At 46.8% G+C, this 19,747-nt stretch overlaps 2 protein-coding genes across 3 annotated transcripts; one reads left to right on the forward strand and one right to left on the reverse strand.

Moving 5' to 3' along the window:
• Nucleotides 1–336: 336 nt before the first annotated feature.
• On the forward strand, nt 337–5,905 carry LOC132457562 (MFS-type transporter SLC18B1-like). 2 transcript variants are annotated; one of them, XM_060051811.1, is made up of 14 exons: nt 337–1,030; nt 1,204–1,346; nt 1,596–1,691; nt 1,783–1,856; nt 2,619–2,766; nt 2,875–3,031; nt 3,227–3,363; nt 3,540–3,641; nt 3,853–3,944; nt 4,045–4,140; nt 4,237–4,311; nt 4,673–4,766; nt 5,181–5,230; nt 5,501–5,905. In XM_060051811.1, the coding sequence occupies exons 1-14, from the start codon at nt 994–996 to the stop codon at nt 5,556–5,558; spliced, it is 1,359 nt and encodes a 452-aa protein (XP_059907794.1). In that variant the 5' UTR covers nt 337–993; the 3' UTR covers nt 5,559–5,905. The 2 variants fall into 2 exon arrangements, with proteins under 2 accessions (XP_059907794.1, XP_059907795.1); XM_060051812.1 differs by lacking the exons at nt 4,673–4,766; nt 5,181–5,230; nt 5,501–5,905 and adding an exon at nt 4,472–4,643.
• A 701-nt stretch (nt 5,906–6,606) lies between these two features.
• ahi1 (Abelson helper integration site 1) lies at nt 6,607–19,733 on the reverse strand. Its single transcript, XM_060051810.1, has 28 exons — nt 19,527–19,733; nt 18,881–18,941; nt 18,642–18,769; nt 18,085–18,306; nt 17,518–17,837; nt 17,341–17,429; nt 16,735–16,921; nt 16,204–16,396; nt 15,857–15,949; nt 15,570–15,755; nt 14,570–14,725; nt 14,072–14,204; nt 13,486–13,609; nt 12,818–13,047; nt 12,499–12,605; nt 12,288–12,406; nt 11,848–11,978; nt 11,606–11,746; nt 11,100–11,290; nt 10,938–10,983; nt 10,559–10,617; nt 10,137–10,254; nt 9,708–9,760; nt 9,227–9,286; nt 8,975–9,137; nt 8,394–8,482; nt 7,995–8,074; nt 6,607–7,118 (listed from the first exon to the last, which is right to left on the reverse strand). Exons 2-28 carry the CDS (start codon nt 18,888–18,890, stop codon nt 6,962–6,964), a joined length of 3,585 nt encoding a protein of 1,194 aa, XP_059907793.1. The 5' UTR covers nt 18,891–18,941; nt 19,527–19,733; the 3' UTR covers nt 6,607–6,961.
• Nucleotides 19,734–19,747: the final 14 nt, after the last annotated feature.

Raw genomic sequence — 19,747 nt, forward strand, 5'->3', positions numbered from 1 at the left:
TTGTCTTATTTCATACGGCAACATCAGTAGCAAATAGCTGATTGATGCTTTTGGTGCAGTGGAAACAAGGTTAAATAGTCGCTGGAATTAGCAGCTTCCACTCAAGCCAAAAAAGCTTTATGGGCCCCTAAATGCAACAGAGGGCAGTATTCCACAAGGAGACATCTTTGCTGTCATTGTCGAACCAGTCAATGCCAGTAATGGCTAACCTTTAGAATCAATAACAAATCCTTTGTCTCTTCTTCTGTAGTGATCACATTGGATTCATGGTCACAAATAATGGAGAAGATACCAGGACTTAAATAACATCCCAAAGAAAAAGGGGTTTTGTTTTGGATGTTTGTGGACATTGCAATTTTGATCAATACTAAATAAAGTCAATTTAAACCATCACTCCAGACATTAGAATATCTTTCTGCAACTTACTTAGGTTTATTTAAATGAGACAAAGACAAAGTCTTCCTCATCCTCAGAAAGGGAGGTAGGCATAAGGGACAGGAATAAAGAAAAGGGTGATAAGAATGAAAAAAAAAAAAGATGACTGAAAGATTGACTCCTCGATTGGAAGTAGAAAGTTTGAAAAAATAGGCTATTCTGGAAAAGGCCAATATGTCAGTTTTTGCTGATATCCTGTTTTCGACTTTTCCTCTTTCAGTTTTTTGTAAAAACAAATGTATTTTGTAACTTCCACAATCGTGAAAACAACAACTGAATGACGAGACTAATTGGGCAGATGAGGCCAGAGTGAGCGCCCTAATTGGACGCCTATACATGAGGGCTGCGGGCCTCCCATTGTGCGGTCCTCCCTCGTCACACTGTCCACTAGGTCCCATTGTGCGGTCCTCCCTGCTCACACTGTCCACCGGATCCACGCTGCAGGGCTACTGGACGTGTTCGTCTGCAGGGTTCGGGTTTAATCTTGCAGCTCTGGAATGTAATTTTCACCATTCATGATTTTAACACGTGAGCAGAAAATACAATCCAACATTCGATATGGCAGCCGATGAACTCACTGAACTCAAAGAGACAGGTTGGTGATTTACTAAGTCAAATAATATCAGGGAAATAAATACTTTAAGAATTCTATATGCCTACTTTCCCCGAAATGTATTGAGCCAAATACATACAAAATGAGTTAAAAGTATTGCGTTTGTTTAGTTATCCTACAGGATTGATTTAAAGCTATATGTTTTCATATGACAGAGAACATTACTGAAGATGAACCAACAAGGTCTTCGCCGGGGGGGATGTCTCGCACACAGGTCTTCACTTTAATATCCGTGGCTTCTGTCAACTTTGGCTCAATGATCTGCTATTCAATACTTGCACCATTCTTCCCCCACGAGGTGAGCTTTGGAGCTGCACTCACCAACACAGTTGAATCACAATCAACATTCATCATTGTTTGCATCTAATATGTTTCACCCATGTAAATACCTTGAAGCACTTAACACATTGTCCAACATGGCCTTCAAATATCAAAACAGACTTTGACTAAAATAACTATTGAAAAAATATTTGAGCTGGTAGGCCTAAGCCAAGCATCCCTTAGGTTCGGAGACCCACTAAATAATCATGGCTCTATCCAAACGCAGGCGTTACAGAAGGGTGCCAGCCAGACTGTGGTCGGTCTCATATTTGGCTGCTATGCGCTCAGCAACTTCATTGGTTCACTGATAATGGGAAGATATGTAAGTAAATTACACTGTTAATCCATTCACACTTGATGTTTATTCTCCTATGATTGTATTACCTATAATCATTTTTCCACCTGGTCCTCAGATTGTCCAGATTGGTGCAAAACTCATGCTTGTGTCAGGCCTGTTTGTGTCAGGAGGATGCACTATCATGTTTGGGTAAGTTACAGAAAATAGGAGCTTGAAGTAAGTTGGTTTTCAGGCATTCTTTAAAAATAATAGAAAAAATAACTATAAAATAAAACACACATTTTCTTTAATTTCGAGAGAAAACATTTGAAAATCAAACGATTAATAATCATTCATATTTATAACAATGCGCCTGTCTAATCAACAAAGCCTGGTTTTCCCCTAATAACTTCATTTTCTAGTCTCATTATGTGAGAGAGAATGGCTCAAGTGAGAACAAGTTCTGGTTATTAAGCAGCAGGTATGGTGTACTGTCACTACCAAGGCCTCCAGTTAGGCTGTGGACGTCTCTAGGGTCAGGGTTAGTCACTCACCCTAACCACGGCACTATCCTGACCCCCATTAGCTGTATAGTCAAATGTGACATCATAGACATTAAGAGCTATCAAGGTATGACATCTCCAGAGACTGGGAGTTGGTGTGCAGTGGAAGCCGCCCTTCATTCATGTACCTCAGAGGGCAGGTCCAGGGATCCGTGGACAAGTGAGCAGTGGGATGGAGGTGGGTGCAGAGACTAACCTTGAAGGCACAAAACCCCAAAGATTTGAACTTGATACGGCAATCTAGAGATGTGTTGGAGAGACGTTATCTGCAAATGTTCATCCACTTCTCTTTGAAAAAGGCAAAGCAGTCATCCACGGTCAGGGTTAGGGACAGGGTTATGGGACAGGAGGAGGTTGAGGTTCGAGCAACATCCTCTAAAATGACTCTTCCCTCTCTTGGAATGAACAGATTCCTTGACAGAGCTCCCTCAGGGTCCGTGTTCATCTCCCTCTGCTTCATTGTGAGGAGTGTCGACGCTATGGGCTTCGCTGCGGCCTTCACCTCTTCTACTGCATTGGCATCTAAAGTCTTCCCACACAATGTAGCGACCATTTTGGTAGGTCTGGCCTGCCGTGATGGCACTGGTATGTGGTGGAGGTATGTGGTTGGTCATGGCGAAAACTAATCATTCTTGTCACTTTTTTTTTTTTTTTTTTTTTTTCAGGGTAGTCTGCAGATATTCACCGGACTGGGTCTCATTCTGGGGCCTCCTTTAGGAGGCTGGCTGTACCAGGCCGCTGGATACGAACTTCCTTTCCTTGTTCTGGGCTGTATCCTACTGCTGATGGTGCCATTTAACATGATCGTCATGCCCAGCTGCGGTAAGGGTTCAGCGATTCCAGTGCGAGATATGACATATCCAATAAGTTCCTTTTTAAGTACATTAAGATTGATAGGAGTCTTCCTGTCGTTCTGGCTGCACTATGACTCTGTAATCAGCCAGCTACAATTATAATTAAATCATATTATAACTGATCCTTAATACATCTACGCTGTGCTTGTTTTGTGTGGAACAGACGCAGACCCTTCTGAGGATTCCTTCATCAAATTACTGAGACTCCCAAAAGTATTGCTGCTATGCTTCTTCATCTTCACCTTTAGCTCAGGGCTGGGATTCCTGGACACAACCTTATCCTTATTCGCGATGGACAAGGTAACTGATCATTTTTTGCAATGATTTGATGCTGAGGATACGTTTATAAAATAGTAGTGGCCCCGGCGCTTTCTATGCTCTAGAACATCGAAAAAATTCTACATTTGTATCTGAAACTTAAAAATGCCAATAATGTGCAATGTTTTATGAAGGCCCGCTCTCTCTCTTGTGTCCAGTTCCATCTCAGCCCCAGCCACGTGGGCCTCATCTTCCTGGCCTTCTCCTTACCTTACTGTCTGAGCTCGCCCCTTCTCGGTTTCTTTGCTGATAAATATCCTGTGAGTCTCAAGTACGCCTCATGATTTCACAAAACATCTACTCTTCAGTCCCACAACTCTTGGACTGGAGAACGTTGCACACAAAGTGATGTAGGATTAGGCTCTGAGAGTTGATAACGACTACTAGACCAGGACAACTGATGTTCTGAATGGTCAGGCCTTGCCTGGACCTCCCCTTAACCCCTCTACCCGCTGCTGTCTGTCGTTTCAGGATGTGAGGGGCTGGTTCTTGGTGTCTGGCGGTCTTCTCATGGCACTTGGCTTCTGTTTTCTTGGTCCTGCTCCATTCTTTCACCTGCCCAGGTGTGCTGGATGTGATGTATAACTATTAACATTGGACAAACTCTTGTTCCTGAGTGAGAGGAGTGATGTTTCCTGTGTTGTTCTGGGTTCCTCCTGGTAGCCAGCTGTGGCTGACCATCTTCATGCTGTCTGTGAACGGCTTCGGGACCGGTATTGGTATCACGCCTATTTTACCAGAAGTCATCACCTCTGCATAGTGAGTCACTCTGCCGTATTCAGTGTTTGAAGTGAGTGTTAGAATAATAAATATATTATTGATTCACTTTTTCTTTTCTTTTTTCTTGGGTGATAGTGAGCAGGGTTTCGTAAATGGACTTGGCACTCTGGGAATGGTGTCTGGACTGTTTGGGGCCTGTTGGTCCATGGGGTAAGTGAGCCTAATCTATGGGTTTTACATAAAATACTGTGTCAGTCACACACTGCTCACGGTAAATACATTAAATGAACTGAGCACCATACCTGCTCTATATATGTCCAGTTTACATGAATCAAGATAAATACTTCAATACTTTCAATTATAACATTAGTGTTGTTGATTCCACACTGGAATGGCTGAGGAAAAAACCTTGGGTCATGTTTCAACTGAACTTATCCGCTAGTCGAGAGTTACTCTTTTCTATTGAAATTGTATGTAAAAAACCCCTACTTTTTTAAAATGGTGGTTCATGTCGAGTTGAATTGAACCTGCTTCTGCAAATAAGACTGTGTTGTTCTTCTTCTGTTTTAAGGATGTTGTATGGACCAATGATGGGGGGCCTCCTCACACAGCATCTAACGTTTGAGTGGGCAGCATTTATCCAAGGAGGGCTCTCAGGTCTGGCTGTAAGTTGTATTATATCGTTGAGGGACTTGTTCTCCCCTTCTTCCTACCTCAGAACACATGTTAGGGAACATAGCATGTACTTAGTATGTTAGTCTTCTTAGTACGCTAGAGTACCTAGCATGTAGGATACTACTTAGCATGACAGGTTTGATGGCGTTTAGGGTACTATGCATGTTAGGGGACTTAGCATGAAGGGTACATATAGCTACCTGATGCTAAGACAACTAGGATAGCATTTTAAAATGAAGGATAATACCGTCCCAGCCAGGTGATATAAACAAATACTGAACATGTGACACTGTTCCCTTCTTCCTGTGTGGTTTCAAACAGAAAATGGCATGGAACACAGGCATGAGTTCACATAGTTCACAAGATATATAAATAAATAAATATATGCCTTATCTTTTCCACAGGCCACCCTTCTTGGTTTCTATTATCTCACTGAAAGACTGAAGAAGCCCAGGTAATCTCACTCATGTTTGTACCTCACCTAGATGTCCTGACTGTAGATGGATTTATTCATTGTGTGAATGCTCACCTGGTCAGGTCAAATTTCAATTTAAATCATGATTACACTTATTAAACAATCGTTTGATTAGTTAATCTTACATAACCTGAATATCTACCTTATTTTATGCAGTAGGCATTATATGCAGCCTGTATTGAAGAGTTCTTACCCTTTAGACAACTGAGTTTGGGGATGTTGTATAATAACACTTGACTTGTTTTAAAGTGATGCACAGGAGAATGGAACAACGACACCAGGGGAAGAAACCACTCTGTTGGCCTGACGGGCAGCTTCTGCTTACATCAGTAACATTAACAGTTGTTAATATAAATGTTGTTATTATTATGTTGTTACTTTTCATGATTTGAGAATATAACTGAAATGCTTTATAAAGGGATTGCAGCAAATATAAATAGGGGTAATGTAGACCTATGTCATTGTATTTAATTTAATCATTTATGTTTATTTTTTAATATTGATAATACAGTATTTTTTTAACACTTATTCTGTCATTAAGATGTGAAATATAATAAATATATGCAACGGTCTCGTTGAATTAATAATTGCATTGCAAACATTCATTGTGACTTAATTCCTGAAGAATGAATTGTAATTTGTAGAACGGTGGTGACGGTTTGTTTGTTGAGCAGACACTTATCTGGCCTGTCTGGAAAGCAGACCTCATATTGTCAAAAATTCCTGAGGGGAACGAAGACCTATTGAGCAGTAGCCATACCTCAGTCATGAATGAGCTGTTTGTCTTTGGACCACATGATTTGAGTCCACAGGGAACGTACGATGATTGGAAATAGTTAAACGATCATTCAACCATAGATAGAATGAGAACATGTACAATGAATGCAAACGCAATATATATCAGAACACATGACAGACAAATTAAGACATTCAAGAAGGGAAAATGGTGAAAACTCAGGCCGAGTCCTCACGTGCAACTGTTTACTGACTGAGCCTAGAGCTTGAGGCCTAGACACTGTTGCCGAGCAACCAAACAAACAGGGAATCACACCAAACCACTTAATGAGAGAGAGTACAACTACCCAAAACATTCAACCAAATATATGATTTCATACCACAACACACTAAAGGTGCTATGAGGCCTGCTATGAACTAATTCAATAGGAATCATTCTTGCTACTGCTAGTTGTTTGCCCCGTTAAGTGTCAACTGTGTGAATGATATTTTCAAACAAGTAATCTCCCATTAGATTGACAACTAGGTGGCCTTTTCTGGATTTTTGCCACATTTAACATTTTGGCGTTTGGATTTTAGTTTGGGTAATTATTAGGCTGTCAGAAGGGAAGACAATAACCAACATTTCAAATCTTTTATTTAAAACTCTTTGGTTTAAGATTAGGCTGAAGGTAAACGGAAGAGAAGTACATTGGAATGCAAATATTTTTGCTTTGTTGGAAACAAATATACTCTCAACTAGAAATCTTTATACGCGACAGACACACTATCGATACATGTTAGAAAATGTCAAGACCAAGCTCAGAATTCAACCTTAAAAATGTAATAAAAACTGACGAATCCATTTGCTTGCAATGATAAACATATATAAAGATGCACATTTCACAATCACCTGGATTGTTTGATGCTAAACGGTAAGACAACACTTATTTACCTAAAAAATACAAAACAGTACTTCCAACAGCTTTTCCCCGGCTAGGCGTCCGACTCAAAGGCCCCGTTGGCCCGGCCCCGGGGCCTCTCCGGCAGCGGCCTGGCTCGCCGCCCAGAGGGCCCGGATGCTTCCGGATCTGACGACGCGGAGGGCGGGGGGGCGGCGTGCCGCTTCACTTTCTTCTTCCTCGGAGCTCTTCTGAAGAGAGAAAAGACGATGGTCAGGACTTCCACCTCAGGACTCTCAGTAACACAGGCCAGTGGTTAAATATAGCTGCTGCGAGCAGCAATGTGGGGGTCAGGCAGAATAGGACTCCATAAACAAATGTTGGTGGACAGACAGATAATCGGTTAGGTGGCTACATGATGACCATCTCAGTAATTTCACCTACAATGAAAGCTATTTGCAAATGGTTATCACAATGAAAATACATTGAAGTTGCTTTCTAAGGGCCGGAATAGACTTGCTGCTTACAACGCCCCCCTAGGCGTTAATGATGCCCAATTATTTGGGCATCATCAGAATAGGGTCATAAGACTATGAGGCAAGTTTGGTTTGGATACATGAAGGCCTTGCAGAGATATGAGCTCACTTTCTGTATGACGTCCCCCTGAGGTCAAAGGTCATAAATTGTTTGTGATTATTGGATGAATGGGTCAAAGTAATAAACATGAATGCATGTTTAACTTTGACCTGTTGGTGGCGCAAGAGCTAGCGACCATCAATTTGCTGTGAGGGACATTGGGACTGTCCTGAATCAGTGTGCCAAATATCACAACTTTTGACCATGGCGTTCTACGGGCTGCCATAGACTCCCATGACAGAATAATAATAATAATAATAGTAGGAAAACGTAGAATAACAATGGTTGTCTCACAGCTTCGCTGCTTGACCCCCAAATACTAGTTTAGATTCATCATCTCGTATACAAAACTAATCTAGCAACGTTCTATGACGTGTTTATATTTGATATTGTATACATCAAGGTAAAACTTCACACTACTGCATTAGCCCAAATTTGTTAGCATGTATTGCTAACATGTGCTTAGCCAACCCAGGAGCAGCAGAACTTACTTGGTGGTGGTCAGCTCTGGCTCCGTGTCCTGCTCAGAAAGAAAGCGGAGCTCTCCAGAAGAACTGATGGCAGCTGACACCTTGGGTGAGAGAGACAGACGGATGAATGGATGGGGAGAGAGAAGGGAAGAGAAAGAGAGAGAGAGAAATATATATTAGCCGTCCGCACCAAGAGATCGAAGGAGAGTTTACATCAAAAACACACACCAAAATAATGGTCCTGGCCATGTTAAGATTCCCATGTGGACATAAAAAGTACTGATAACTTAGCATTAGACTGATGGATCGGTAGAGATAAGCTACAGTTGTAAAGGAGACAACAGAGGATCTCTATACTAGCATCACATCTGGCCTGGCTTTAAGACCACAACGTCAGCACCCCGACCCGGCCCCCCTGACCTTGGTTGGCGTTGCCCTTTCACCCCCGGGGCCATCTGACCCAGTGGCAAGTGGCGTTTGAAGGGCGTCCATGTCTTCGTTGAACTCTCCTGCAGGTGGAGCATGGAAATGCAATCAGCCAGAATGGCAAATGGCCGCCCTAGGTAAACTGTCAGGCTATTGCTTTTGGGGATTTATGGTTCTGTGTCGTTGCTTTAGTTTGGGGGCTCTGCGCCAACATGGAGACAGACGTTATAAAAACAAACACTACCGGTCAAAAGTGTAGTGTCACTTAGAAAAGTCGTAGAAAAAAAAAATAAAAAATTCAATGAAGATAGCATTCAATTAATCAGAAATACTGTCTGTAGACATTGTTAATGTGGTAAATGACTAGGTGTACAGAGGCCCAATTCCAGCAACAATCACTCCTGGGCTAATGGTTGTTTAGCTAATCGTGTGAAAAGGCTAATTGAGGATTAATAAACCCTTTATGTTAGCACAGCTGAAAAGTGTTGAATAAAAGTGTGAGTTTTCATGGAAAAGATGAAATTGTCTGGGTGACCCCAAACTTTTGTTCGATAGTGTACATGTTATGTACGCACTCTCATCTGCAGCGTACGTCGCCGGGAAGTATCCCTGGTGCCCATTGGCCAGACATCCGAACCACCAGTTGTGGTTGTCTTTGTAGAGCACTTGGATGACGTCGCCCCTCTGGAGGGTCAGTTCGTCCGAGCGGTCGGCGGTGTAGTCGTACAGCGAGACCACCTGCGGGCGGGGACAGAAAGGAGAATTTAATACAGAGAATCTGTACAGAGAATGAAAGTAAAATTCAACAAAGCAAGACAAGGTCGTACAGTGGGGTGACCTGCTGCAGAGTCCCTCTCCAGTAGGGGTCCAGAAGAGACGGGGCGGCGCTGGGAAGAAAGAGGTTGGATTTAAGCCTTTCATCGAACATTTCTTCACAGAAAAGGAAACCCCTTTAGGCTTGGATTACAAATAATCCGTACAAATTGCAACCCTTGTGGGTGGGATTACAAATAAACCGGTCACATTGTAACGCCGGCTCAGTGTCGTTTAGCTTCTTAAATCCCCAGCAGCACTGCTTCTGCCGCAATGTTCAACTAACACACCTTTAAAGTTAGGGTTATTATTATCATCTACAATTCAAATATATCAAATCTCTATGCATTGAATCCATTATTGTTTAAAGGTGAAGTGTGTTCATCTAGTGGCATCTGGTGGAACGAACTTGGCAGTCAGTTCAATGGGTCGCAATCTGCAACCTCAACGCTAGATTCCACTAAATCCTATCATCCCAGGATATATACACCGTACCGTCTGTAGCGACCCAGCTCCTTTCAAGCGATGGCCCACTGGACTGAAGCCCCCTGAAAACGCAGCAAGAAAACAAACGAGACAGGGGTCAGACCGGCACCAATCTAACCAGAGGACCTGCTTCTTTTCATGCTGGCCACCTACGGATGTGGGTGGAGACAACGACAGGGCTCTGGTCTCTGTGAAGAGCCCACATGCCAACCGCTGCGCTTGAGTTCCCAATTAGTTTGTGGTGTAAGCTGATGTGTCGGCTCCGGTTAATGGAACTCTGGCATTGGCCAACTGGCATGCCATTCTTCCCCCACAGTGATTCAAGCCCCCGCTTCACACAGGCAGAGTGGAGGCATTAAAGTGAAGTTGTGCAGAGGCGGGAGTTGTATGCGATCATGAGGGAATGAAGGTGTGAGACACGAGGTTTTGGAGACCCACGGTGCTGGCAGCTGAGGGCCGCCTGGGGGATGAGTTGTTCTGCCAGGGCCCCGGAGAGGTGCAGCTTGGAGTGGGGAGACAGCAGCGACGGAGGCGGCAGCGAGGAGCCCAGGCCCGTCTGGAAGGGAGGGAGAGGAGAAGGGAAGAAAAGAGAGAGTGGTGAAGCCTGACCTTATCACTAGACAATGGCTTCGAGATGCCATTGCAACAAAATGTCAAAAACAAATAATTCTGATACTCTACAGTGTCGGAATGAAACTATAATGTACAGCGTGGTTTGTTTTATCATATAGGAGTGTGAATCGGGAATGGCAGCTGCTTATGTCCATATTATGAAAAGCAGCGCAAGTTATACCACCAACTATGAGACCCATATCATCTCCTGTCCGTCCATCACTTGGTTAGAGGACAGCTGTACTCACAGCAGCAGAAGCAAAATCCAGCGTCCGACTCCTCCCTGCATAGTCCAAGGAAACTCGGTCTGCAGCCAGGAGAGGACAGAAGGCTACGTCTTAATGCCAAGGCAGGGCTGCGCCTGTCGTATGAAACATGATGCCATTGCTACGCTAAGCACCAGAGCTGAACCCAGTACGCCACACTGGAGGGTCCGTGCTCACTGTGCTGCAGCGAGACGCCTTCCTCCCGGGATGTCCACTCCCAATGTGGTCCCATGAAGACGTTCTCGGACCCAGAGCTCGGGCCATAGAGCCACGTCGGAGCCCGTACCCATACGGGCTCCGACGTGGCTCTGGCATAACACAAGAAAACATCCCAAAGGCAGCGTAAGACACCAACACGCACCTTGATCAGACAGGTACCCAGGAGTGGAGGCGCTCCGATGCGGGTCCTGAAAAAGGAGTCAGTTCATGTAAGACCTGCATCATGATCCACCAGCAGCAACGGCCTTCACCGACTCCTGGACGGCCAAGAAAGTGAAGACCCTGGATGAAGCAGTGCGTTTACCAGGACAGAGTCCAGCTTGTCTTTGACACGCTGCATCTTCAGCGACAGCCTGGCCGTCTGTGCGAAGCGGTCGGTAGGCGAGGAGGCCGTCCGGTCCAGCAGGGCGGCCATGGGCTCGGCGGTCCTGGTGCTGGTGTCCGTGGGGGCGGCCCGGCTGCCCTCTCTCATGGTCTGGGCCTCCAGCTGGGACACTGTCCGCACAGGGTGTACACTCGCTCAACCCAACACATCTCTGTCACGCAATCTCAATCCACCCACTCATACCCAGATCCGTACACCGACGGCGGCGTCAACAATGCGAGGTGAATCGAGAGTTAGCATTCGCTGTCTCGCTCAGACACACCTCGAAAACGACCCAGGGAATCGAACCAGCGACCGAAAGAAGAGCGACTCTATTTCAAGAATACAGTTACTTCTTCAAAGTATCACAGAGAGATTATCTCACGGCGGCGATGTGAGAAGCAGCCGAGTGGCCCGCTGTCACCGGGGGTCGGTTTCGGTCGTACCTTTGCGGTCGTACAGGTAGACCAGGATGGGCTGGCTCGGACCGAAGGCGCAGAAGGCCACCATGTTCTCGTGGGGGTGGAACGCCACGCCGCGCAGGGCGGTCGGGTAGCACAGCTCCGAGTACACCGCCACCTGGTCGCCTAGGAAACCACGTCAACACAAGGAGAGGAAGAAGTAGGAGGAGGAGGAGGACTACTTCAACCACAACAACAGGAAGAGGAAGAACAACGCCAAATCTCACCCGTTTCAGCGTTCCAGACGTAGGCCATGCCGTCCTCGCTGCCGGAGAAGAGGAAGCTCCCACAGGGGGAGAAGGTGCTGTAGATCCTCTCTCTGTAGTTGGTGGCTCCCGTGTATCTCTTCATGGCCAGGCTGGGGGACAGACGCTGAACCTATTCATATCTCCTCCTCACTTTCTGACCTATTGTCCCATCTAGAGTGATATAGTCTAAAAGGTCGGATACTGTATCTGGCAATTAGACTTATTTTTGGGGATTTATTGATAGTACACAAATGCAATTACATTTACAGTATTATCCTTGATAGAACATGAGGACACTAGAACAGAAGCTCCGCCGGTGCGACCCGCTAATACATCAGTTCAGAGTCCATGCCCTCTCTTTCACTGGTATGCAACATCACTACTTGTGAGGGTACTGCGACCCGACAGAAGAGGCTTACATCCTGAGGTCCATGACCCTCAGCACGCTATCCTTGGCATGGATGAGCAGCCGGCGGCCGTTGGGATGCACCTCCAGCAGGTTGATGGGCGTCCCCCCGAGGTCCCTCTCCTCGATCCTCTGCCAAAGCAGCATCAGCTCATCAATGAAACAGACGTGGCTCGGTGTCAAGGTAGTGTCTCCCCCGGTAACGCTCAGTGTTTTGTTTCTACCTTCTCTATGCTCCAGTCCTCACAGGGCTTCCCCCCAGCTCCGTCTGCCACCGGCGTCCTCCACACGATGATCACCCCGCTGTTATCCGCAGAGAACAGCCTTGTTCCTGGGAGGAGAGGCACATCAACCAGGAGAGAGAAATAAGCCAACAGTATTAATTATTATTATTAATAATAATTAGAATTATTATCATATGAAACAAAAATACATATCAATATTTTTCTCTCAAATAAATCCCAATGTTGTTATCAGGGTTAGGGTTAATAATTAAGATTATTATAATGACCCACGTCACATGGCAACTTGTGTTGGGCGTACCTTCGCAGTCGAAGCACACGGCGTTGATGAAGCTGCCGTGCCCCTCCAGCTCCTGCAGCAGCTGGCCGTTGACGTCGTGGCCGTCCACACGCCACGCCCTCAGCAGGCCGTCATAACCCCCGGTCACCACCAGGTGGGGCGCGGCCGGGTGGTAGCGGGCGCTGTACACGAAGGATGGGTGGGGCAGCACCTTCTGGGCGATCCCTAGGAGCCGGTCCACGTTCCACTCCCTTATATTAAGATTCAAAGATTCAAGATTCAAAAAGCTTTATTGTCTAGTATGTTGCCATACTAGAAAATTGTCTTTTGACTGAAGGCTTGGAGAGGTGTGTGTGTGTGTGTGTGTGTGTGTGTGTGTGTGTGTGTGTGTGTTATTTGTGTGAGCATTGTGTTATTCTCCTTGCATTCCCACATTGAACAAAAGTGCAAACATAAATAAGAAACTGCGTAAATGATATTAGTAAATTAAATATGAAGGAATAAATAAACTAAACATAGAACAATAAAAACAAAAAAAACGAAATCTTCTGTCATTTAAATAAATGACAAAGAAATGTGATATTCATGTTACAATATTCATAAAGATAGATCATCTTAAGAGTTGAGAAAAGAGCACAGGCGCCCCCTGGTGGCGAGGTGTACATGGAGCAGCAGGGTGGTGCGTTCACCTCACGGTGCCGTCGGAGGAGGCGGACAGGAGGCTGCGGTCGTCTCTGGACCAGCAGAGGTCGTACACAACGCTCAGGTGGCCGCTGAACACCGCCAGCACGGTGCCAGAGGGAATCTCATACACTGAGGACAGCACACATGCCTTTAGTTAACAGTCTCATCAGGTATTTACTATTGCTATTAGGTCGATGGATAGTTTTGTAGTATGTATACGTATTGTATGTAGTGTCAGTCATGTTTGACAGTCAATATTTGACAGTTGAGGAAGATTGGTTCACATTATTTGTTTACATTACTACGTGTACGTAAATACACCTTTCTACATCCTGAGATATTCATATTTTACAGATTGTTATACGTGTAAACAACAACATTATCCTTTTTAAACAGTGCTGGTGATACTGTACAACCCACATTTCCCATTGTTAGTAACACACAACAAAGGGTGATCCCCAGAACCTTTAGAAAACAGTATCAAGTGACTGACGGACTGACTGACTGACTGACTGACTGACTGACTGACTGCAGCGGTGAATAATGTTGTGATTGGTGCGTAACGCGATAGGAGCAGGGGAGGTGGCTCACCGATGACAGGGAAGGCGTCTCTGTCAGCGCAGGCCGCAGCCAGCACCGTCCCGCCGTGGGAGAAGCGCACGGTGAAGCAGCCCATGTGCCCGCCCCGGAACGACAGCACGGGCTTGTTGGGGATCCGACACAGCTGGGACAGAATATCACAAACCTCAGACTCACTTTAATCATGAATAGCATTATGCAACCACATTAGGGTTTAGAGAGAGAATACCCATCCCACACTTGAACTGCTCTGTTTAGAAAGAAGGCTTTCTATGCATGGTTCATGGTAACAAGAGGAGGAGTTGAACAGGCTCCTTCTATAGGACTAGAACCCTGGATTTAGGGGAGTTTTCCTTTGCACGTTAAGAGGGCTTAAGTTTAGGGAAGATGCTAGGGTGGGGTGTTCTCAAATAAAGGCATTAACCACATTTGACAACACCCCACCCTAACCCTATGCCCTTTGAGGAGAACTTGGACTAGGTCCAGGGTACTATGGACCGTAGCCCCCACCTGGCCTGGCATCCTGCTCCACCTGAACACGGAGGCCTGGCTCTGCTCGGCGGGCTGGGGCAGGCTCCTCCTGGTCACCTCACTCTGGAGCTCGCTGTAGGAGGTGCTGCCTCGCTCCTCCTGCAGGGCCATCATGGAGCGCATGCTGGGGTCCACCTGCACACAACACCACCACCACCACCCCCCGAATGAGCACAACACAGTCAGCTCAGTCCACCTGCACGATGCAGCCACCACCACCAACACCCCCAAAATGAACACAGTCAGCTCACACATGGCTCTCCATTAATGTATCTCAGATAATGGGGTACCTCACGGTTAAAACAAAGCCTTCTACAGTAGCATGTGTTGTTAAATAAAACATTTATTGAGTTGTGATGTCTAGCATAGAAGGCAGGTTGCCAAGGATATTAAATGAATGAACAGAATAAGCAATCTGTAGAGAATGGTGGATCTTTTCTATCAGCTCATCAGGATGAGATACACAGGAATATCTAAATATACAGGAAGAGAGGCCACGAGAGAGAGTGACAAGAACATCCCTGCCATTGAATAGTTGGCCTGTATTGGTTTCAGAACAGCAAAATTCGCCGTAAGGTGAGAAGTTGGGTGGAGGTTGGGTGGTTGATGTCTGGTGGAAACAGCCTCGCCTGGCCCGAGTCAGACAGGTAATTAATCAATGCTCACTGCACATTGGGTAATCAATGCACACAGGTTCAACCAGCCATCCCCAAACATACTCAGGGTGATCTCCTACACGGCAGCACGGATCGCCGTCTGTATGCATCACTGTCCTCAGATTCTGCAGCTAAGAGGCCAGTCAGAGCCACCTGGGTCCACCTAGTGGCACCCAGTGACCTAGTCGGCGTGACGCATCGTCCATGGCTACAGTGGCATCAAAGACGAGGACGGGGCTTCGCAAGGTCAATGCTCAAATATGCTTAAAAATGTCCCCCTCTACCCCTCTAGTCTATCCCAGACTCTCTTCCCTCCTACTCACATGCTCTGGGAGTTTGAGGCCCTTGACGGTGACGTAGAGGGTGGAGGTGTATCTGTTGCGGGGATACCTCTTCCACCACTCCACCACCTCGATGGCTTTGGGCTGCGGTTTGGCCCTGGCCGGCGGGCAGAAGAGCTGGAGGCGGAGCTTACTGTCCACGTTCAGCACGCCATTGGTTCCCACCAGCTGGCGGGGAGACACAGGAGAGGGCATGAAGCATGAAACCTCCTCCTGTTGGGCAAATGCGTATGAAAAAAGTGAAAGGACTCAAGCCTGATGATGGTCACCTTAAGGAACGCCCAGGCCACCTTCCGGAACCCTCTCTCCTGCTTGCCTACATCGTGGGCTTTGGCTTCCTCCATGGTCATGAAGTCCAGCACCTGTCCGAAGCACACCACAAACAACCCCAAAACATTGGAAGAGACGCAGCGATCGAAGGCTTCGATCTGTTTGTTTCTTGCAAGGGTCAAAGGAAATACTAGCTTTAAAATATACAGCGTTAACAAACAACACACACTAATTGTTACAGCATGTGGTGTTTCGATAGCATGACAATATAAAACAATCCTTTTTCGCCCATCAACTGAAAAGATAACCCAGCCGAATGTTTGTGTTCTATTTAAAGCGTTCGGACCTCGAAGAAGAGTATGACCCGTGGCGCGTCGCCGCGGTCCTGCAGGAAGTGTCCCAAGCGCTCGTTGAAGATGATCTGCTCCTCCCACTCCGGGATGGTGGACTTGTTCTTCTTGAAGTGGAACGGCTGGGTCATGATGGGCAGAACATGCTCCACGCACTCCTGCTCGTAGAACGACGACACCGGTCGATTGCTGCACATGTACACAAATAATAATAATAAGTAGAGTCAATATACAGCTGGAATCAACTCTTTTTTATAAAAAAATGGTTAAAGAGATAGCACAACTACAAAAAAATATATGTCAATCACAACCCAACACATCACATCAACACAATCGATTTTAACAGAGGAACAGACTACCATAAAATAAACCCCACACCTCAACTCAACCCTGAACATCCTGAGCGTCATGAGACTGCGGACATTTGGGGATCCGACCCTACCCAGGTGGGAGTCTCCCTAGCCACCACACTATCCTCCATCCATCCTCCATGTATCCTAATATGGTCAACAGGAAGGGGGCGTCACCTGTCCTCCTTCCTCACGTACTGCCCCGTCAGCTCGTCCACCACGTGGACCTTCACCATGGGGTGGGAGAGGCGCAGGTCTGTCTTCAGCCGGTCCGTCCGGTGGACGTACACGCCCAGCACAAGGCTGTCATCCAGGGCCGGTCGCTGCGGCAACTCCGCCTCCGCCTCCCCGGCCTCCACCACCACTGGGTGGACACATTCAAATACATACAGTAGCTGAGCCTCTCGCTCCAGCTCTCAGGAGAGGCGACACTGGTTGTTAGCTTGTGGTTGGTTTTGGGTTATAAATGACATTTGGTTAAATGTTAAACCTCTATCCACACTCCTTGTCCTTCCAACCACACACACACACACACCACTGATACTGCAGTCTCCCATGTCTCATGCTATCATTGGTATTTGTTGATCTTCAATAAAGAGTTATCTGATGTGTGATGTAACTTCTAGTGTGACTTTTAGTAAAGGCCTATCCAGGGACAGGGGTTGCTAATAGTCTTGACTAGAAACCTGTATGCACGGTATCTATTTTATATTTTATATGAAACAATGTACAATGTATTTGCCATTCTCAATAAACTTCTAAACAAGGTACCACACACCTTACCTTGCTTTTTCTTCCTCCTCCTCTTCCCTCTAGCGTCCAATGTGTTATGCGTGTCACTGGCCCCCTGCTCTGCCTCTCCATCGAGGTCCCTGTCGGCGGGAAACACACCGTTAGATCGCGGTGAGTCACTCTGGGGACCCAGCGGGTCCGACCCGTATCCAGAGCATTTAAACAGACCCCAGGTCCGACTCGGGGCCAGCCGATTTCAGCTTCTTCTTCTTCCTCTTCCCGACGTCGTTGTTGAGTGCGACGGCGTTGGGGGCGAAGGTCCCCTCGGCCTCCTCCTCCCGGCTGATCCGCTGCCGGTACCGTTGCAGGAGCTCATCCTCGGGGTCCGCCTGCGGGCGTGCTGCCTCCACGCCCCCCCCGGCCCCTCGGTCCCTCCTTCCCTTCCTGCTGGGCCTCCTGCCCTCCTCCCGTCCCTCGAGGCGGCCTAGCTCCGGGTCCTCTGCACCGGCTGAGCCGTCCTCCGGTTGGTCGCAGCCCGGCGGGACGTCCTGAGAGGAGGTAAGACGGTACTTCACTCCATCAAGACGGGACATTAGCGTGTCAAAGTAGACAGTACAGGACCAAAGTAGAAACTATAAATACATTAAAGTACAATTTTTAAAAGTATGGTAAAAAACGAAATAAATACACTAACTTAACTGGACTATAGAACTACTGACAAACAAAGTGAAGGGGAAATAAGGAAGTAAGAGGCGGAGCTATGAGGCGGAGCTGCCACTCTCGTGGGCGGCTCACCGGAGACGGAGGCAGCTCCCGTTTGCTCTTCCTCTTGCCCTTGGAGGGCTGGGGAGGCTCCTCTTCGTCATGGTGGACGTTGAGGACCTTCTCGACGGCCTCCCTCTCTCGCCGCCGGTTCTTGGTGAAGCGAGGGCTGCCCTGTTCAGGGCGGTACGTGTTCTGGAGGACCGTCTCGTCGTCCTCCGTGTCCTTCTCCAGGTTCTTCTTCAGAGTCTGGAGCTGGGAGAGAGGGGTGACATGGGGATGGCTGAGGACCTGTGGAGAGCTGCCTTATTGTTGCTATGGCCAACGCGCTCACATTCAGCATCGATTACTGAATGAGGTGTCGGGCTTTATTTTATCAGGGAATAATAGAACAGAACAACAGATGTTCAGAAAACGTTCAGAATCAAAACACATCAAAATTCAGCCACTTTAATTTGTATAATTTATTAATTGTATGTGTATTATAACGTACATGGCGGTGATACAGATGTTGATGACTAATATTTAATTTATTTCTAATATGAAGACAGTTCTAAATAGTTCATGATCGTTCAGCTTTAACAACCTACCACGATGCTCTCACTCTGGGGCTCGGAGCTCTTCTTCTTCACCTTCTTCTTCCCTGGCTGCGGGTCGGTGTACTTCTTGAGGACCTCATTGAACCGGTCCCTGGTCTTTGCCCGGGCTTCACTCTCACCTGTGGAAACACCCCATAGAGTTGGCAGTCTATTAATATATGTGGTAACCAGTTGTAACCAGTATTTGTGTCTGTGTACATTTTTAAGAGAATCAGCAGGCAACTACTCACTTGCTGGCATCCTCGCCTCTCATTATGCGTGGAGGGATTCAAAGAAGGTTGTTCACAGAGTCTGAAAGGGGAAACACAGCTGGTTACAGATACACACAACTGATCTCTGCCTCGCTGCCTCTTCACAGACCTCTGGATGAGGTGAGGTCTGTGTGAGGGGAGGAGGAGGTGAAGAGGTCTGTGTGAGGGGAGGAGGAGGTGAAGAGGTCTGTGTGAGGGGAGGTGGAGGTGAAGAGGTCTGTGTGAGGGGAGGTGAGGAGGAGGTCTGTGTGAGATGAGGAGGAGGTGAGGTCTGTGTGACCGCTGATAACCAATACGTTGTCATAATAAGGAGACAAACTCGTCGTATATGCAGCTTGTGCTGAGCTAGTAAGCACATAACACCTAAACATCACCTTAGCACAAGCTAACTGGTACCATAGTCAGTTAACTGGTACCAGTAGCCAGCTAGCTGGTCCCAGTGGTCAGTAAGCTGGTCCCAGTAGTCAGCTAACTGGTACCAGTAGTCGGCTAGCTGGTACCACTAGTCGACAGCTAACTAGTATCAGTAGTCAGCTAACTAGTACCAGTATTTAGATAAATAGTACCAGTAGTCAGTTAGCTGGCTAACGGTAGCTCATCGTAGCAGTAATTGTTTGATTATTACCTCAACAAACAGCCGTTGTATGGTCGGTCTTAATGGTTTCCAGGAGTTGTTTCGGGCCCAACAGGCAGACAGAAGCCGGGGTGTGTAGCAGTAAGCTGCAGTGATTGGGACAACAGACACAGTTTATCTCCACGACGCTCTGCTGGTTACCAGGTCAACGGTGGGACGGGGGCGGGGCCACCGTGCCTTCGTCCTCACAGTGTTGCCAGATTGGGCCCGAT

Source organism: Gadus macrocephalus, chromosome 5, assembly GCF_031168955.1.
Source record: "Gadus macrocephalus chromosome 5, ASM3116895v1".
Lineage (NCBI taxonomy): Eukaryota > Metazoa > Chordata > Actinopteri > Gadiformes > Gadidae > Gadus > Gadus macrocephalus.

Excerpts from the sequence above, each read along its gene's own strand:
- ahi1 (XM_060051810.1), bottom strand. Across the intron at positions 14,726-15,569 it reads GCCTCAAACTCCCAGAGCAT|GTGGACCCCAGCATGCGCTC; the intron begins GTGAGTAGGAGG and ends TGTTGTGTGCAG. Across the intron at positions 10,255-10,558 it reads TGGATTTTGCTTCTGCTGCT|ACGGGCCTGGGCTCCTCGCT; the intron begins GTGAGTACAGCT and ends CCTCCCTTCCAG.
- LOC132457562 (XM_060051811.1), top strand. The coding sequence starts at position 994 with ATGGCAGCCGATGAACTCACTGAACTCAAAGAGACAG. Across the intron at positions 4,312-4,672 it reads GGGGCCTGTTGGTCCATGGG|GATGTTGTATGGACCAATGA; the intron begins GTAAGTGAGCCT and ends TTCTGTTTTAAG. Across the intron at positions 4,767-5,180 it reads GAGGGCTCTCAGGTCTGGCT|GCCACCCTTCTTGGTTTCTA; the intron begins GTAAGTTGTATT and ends TCTTTTCCACAG.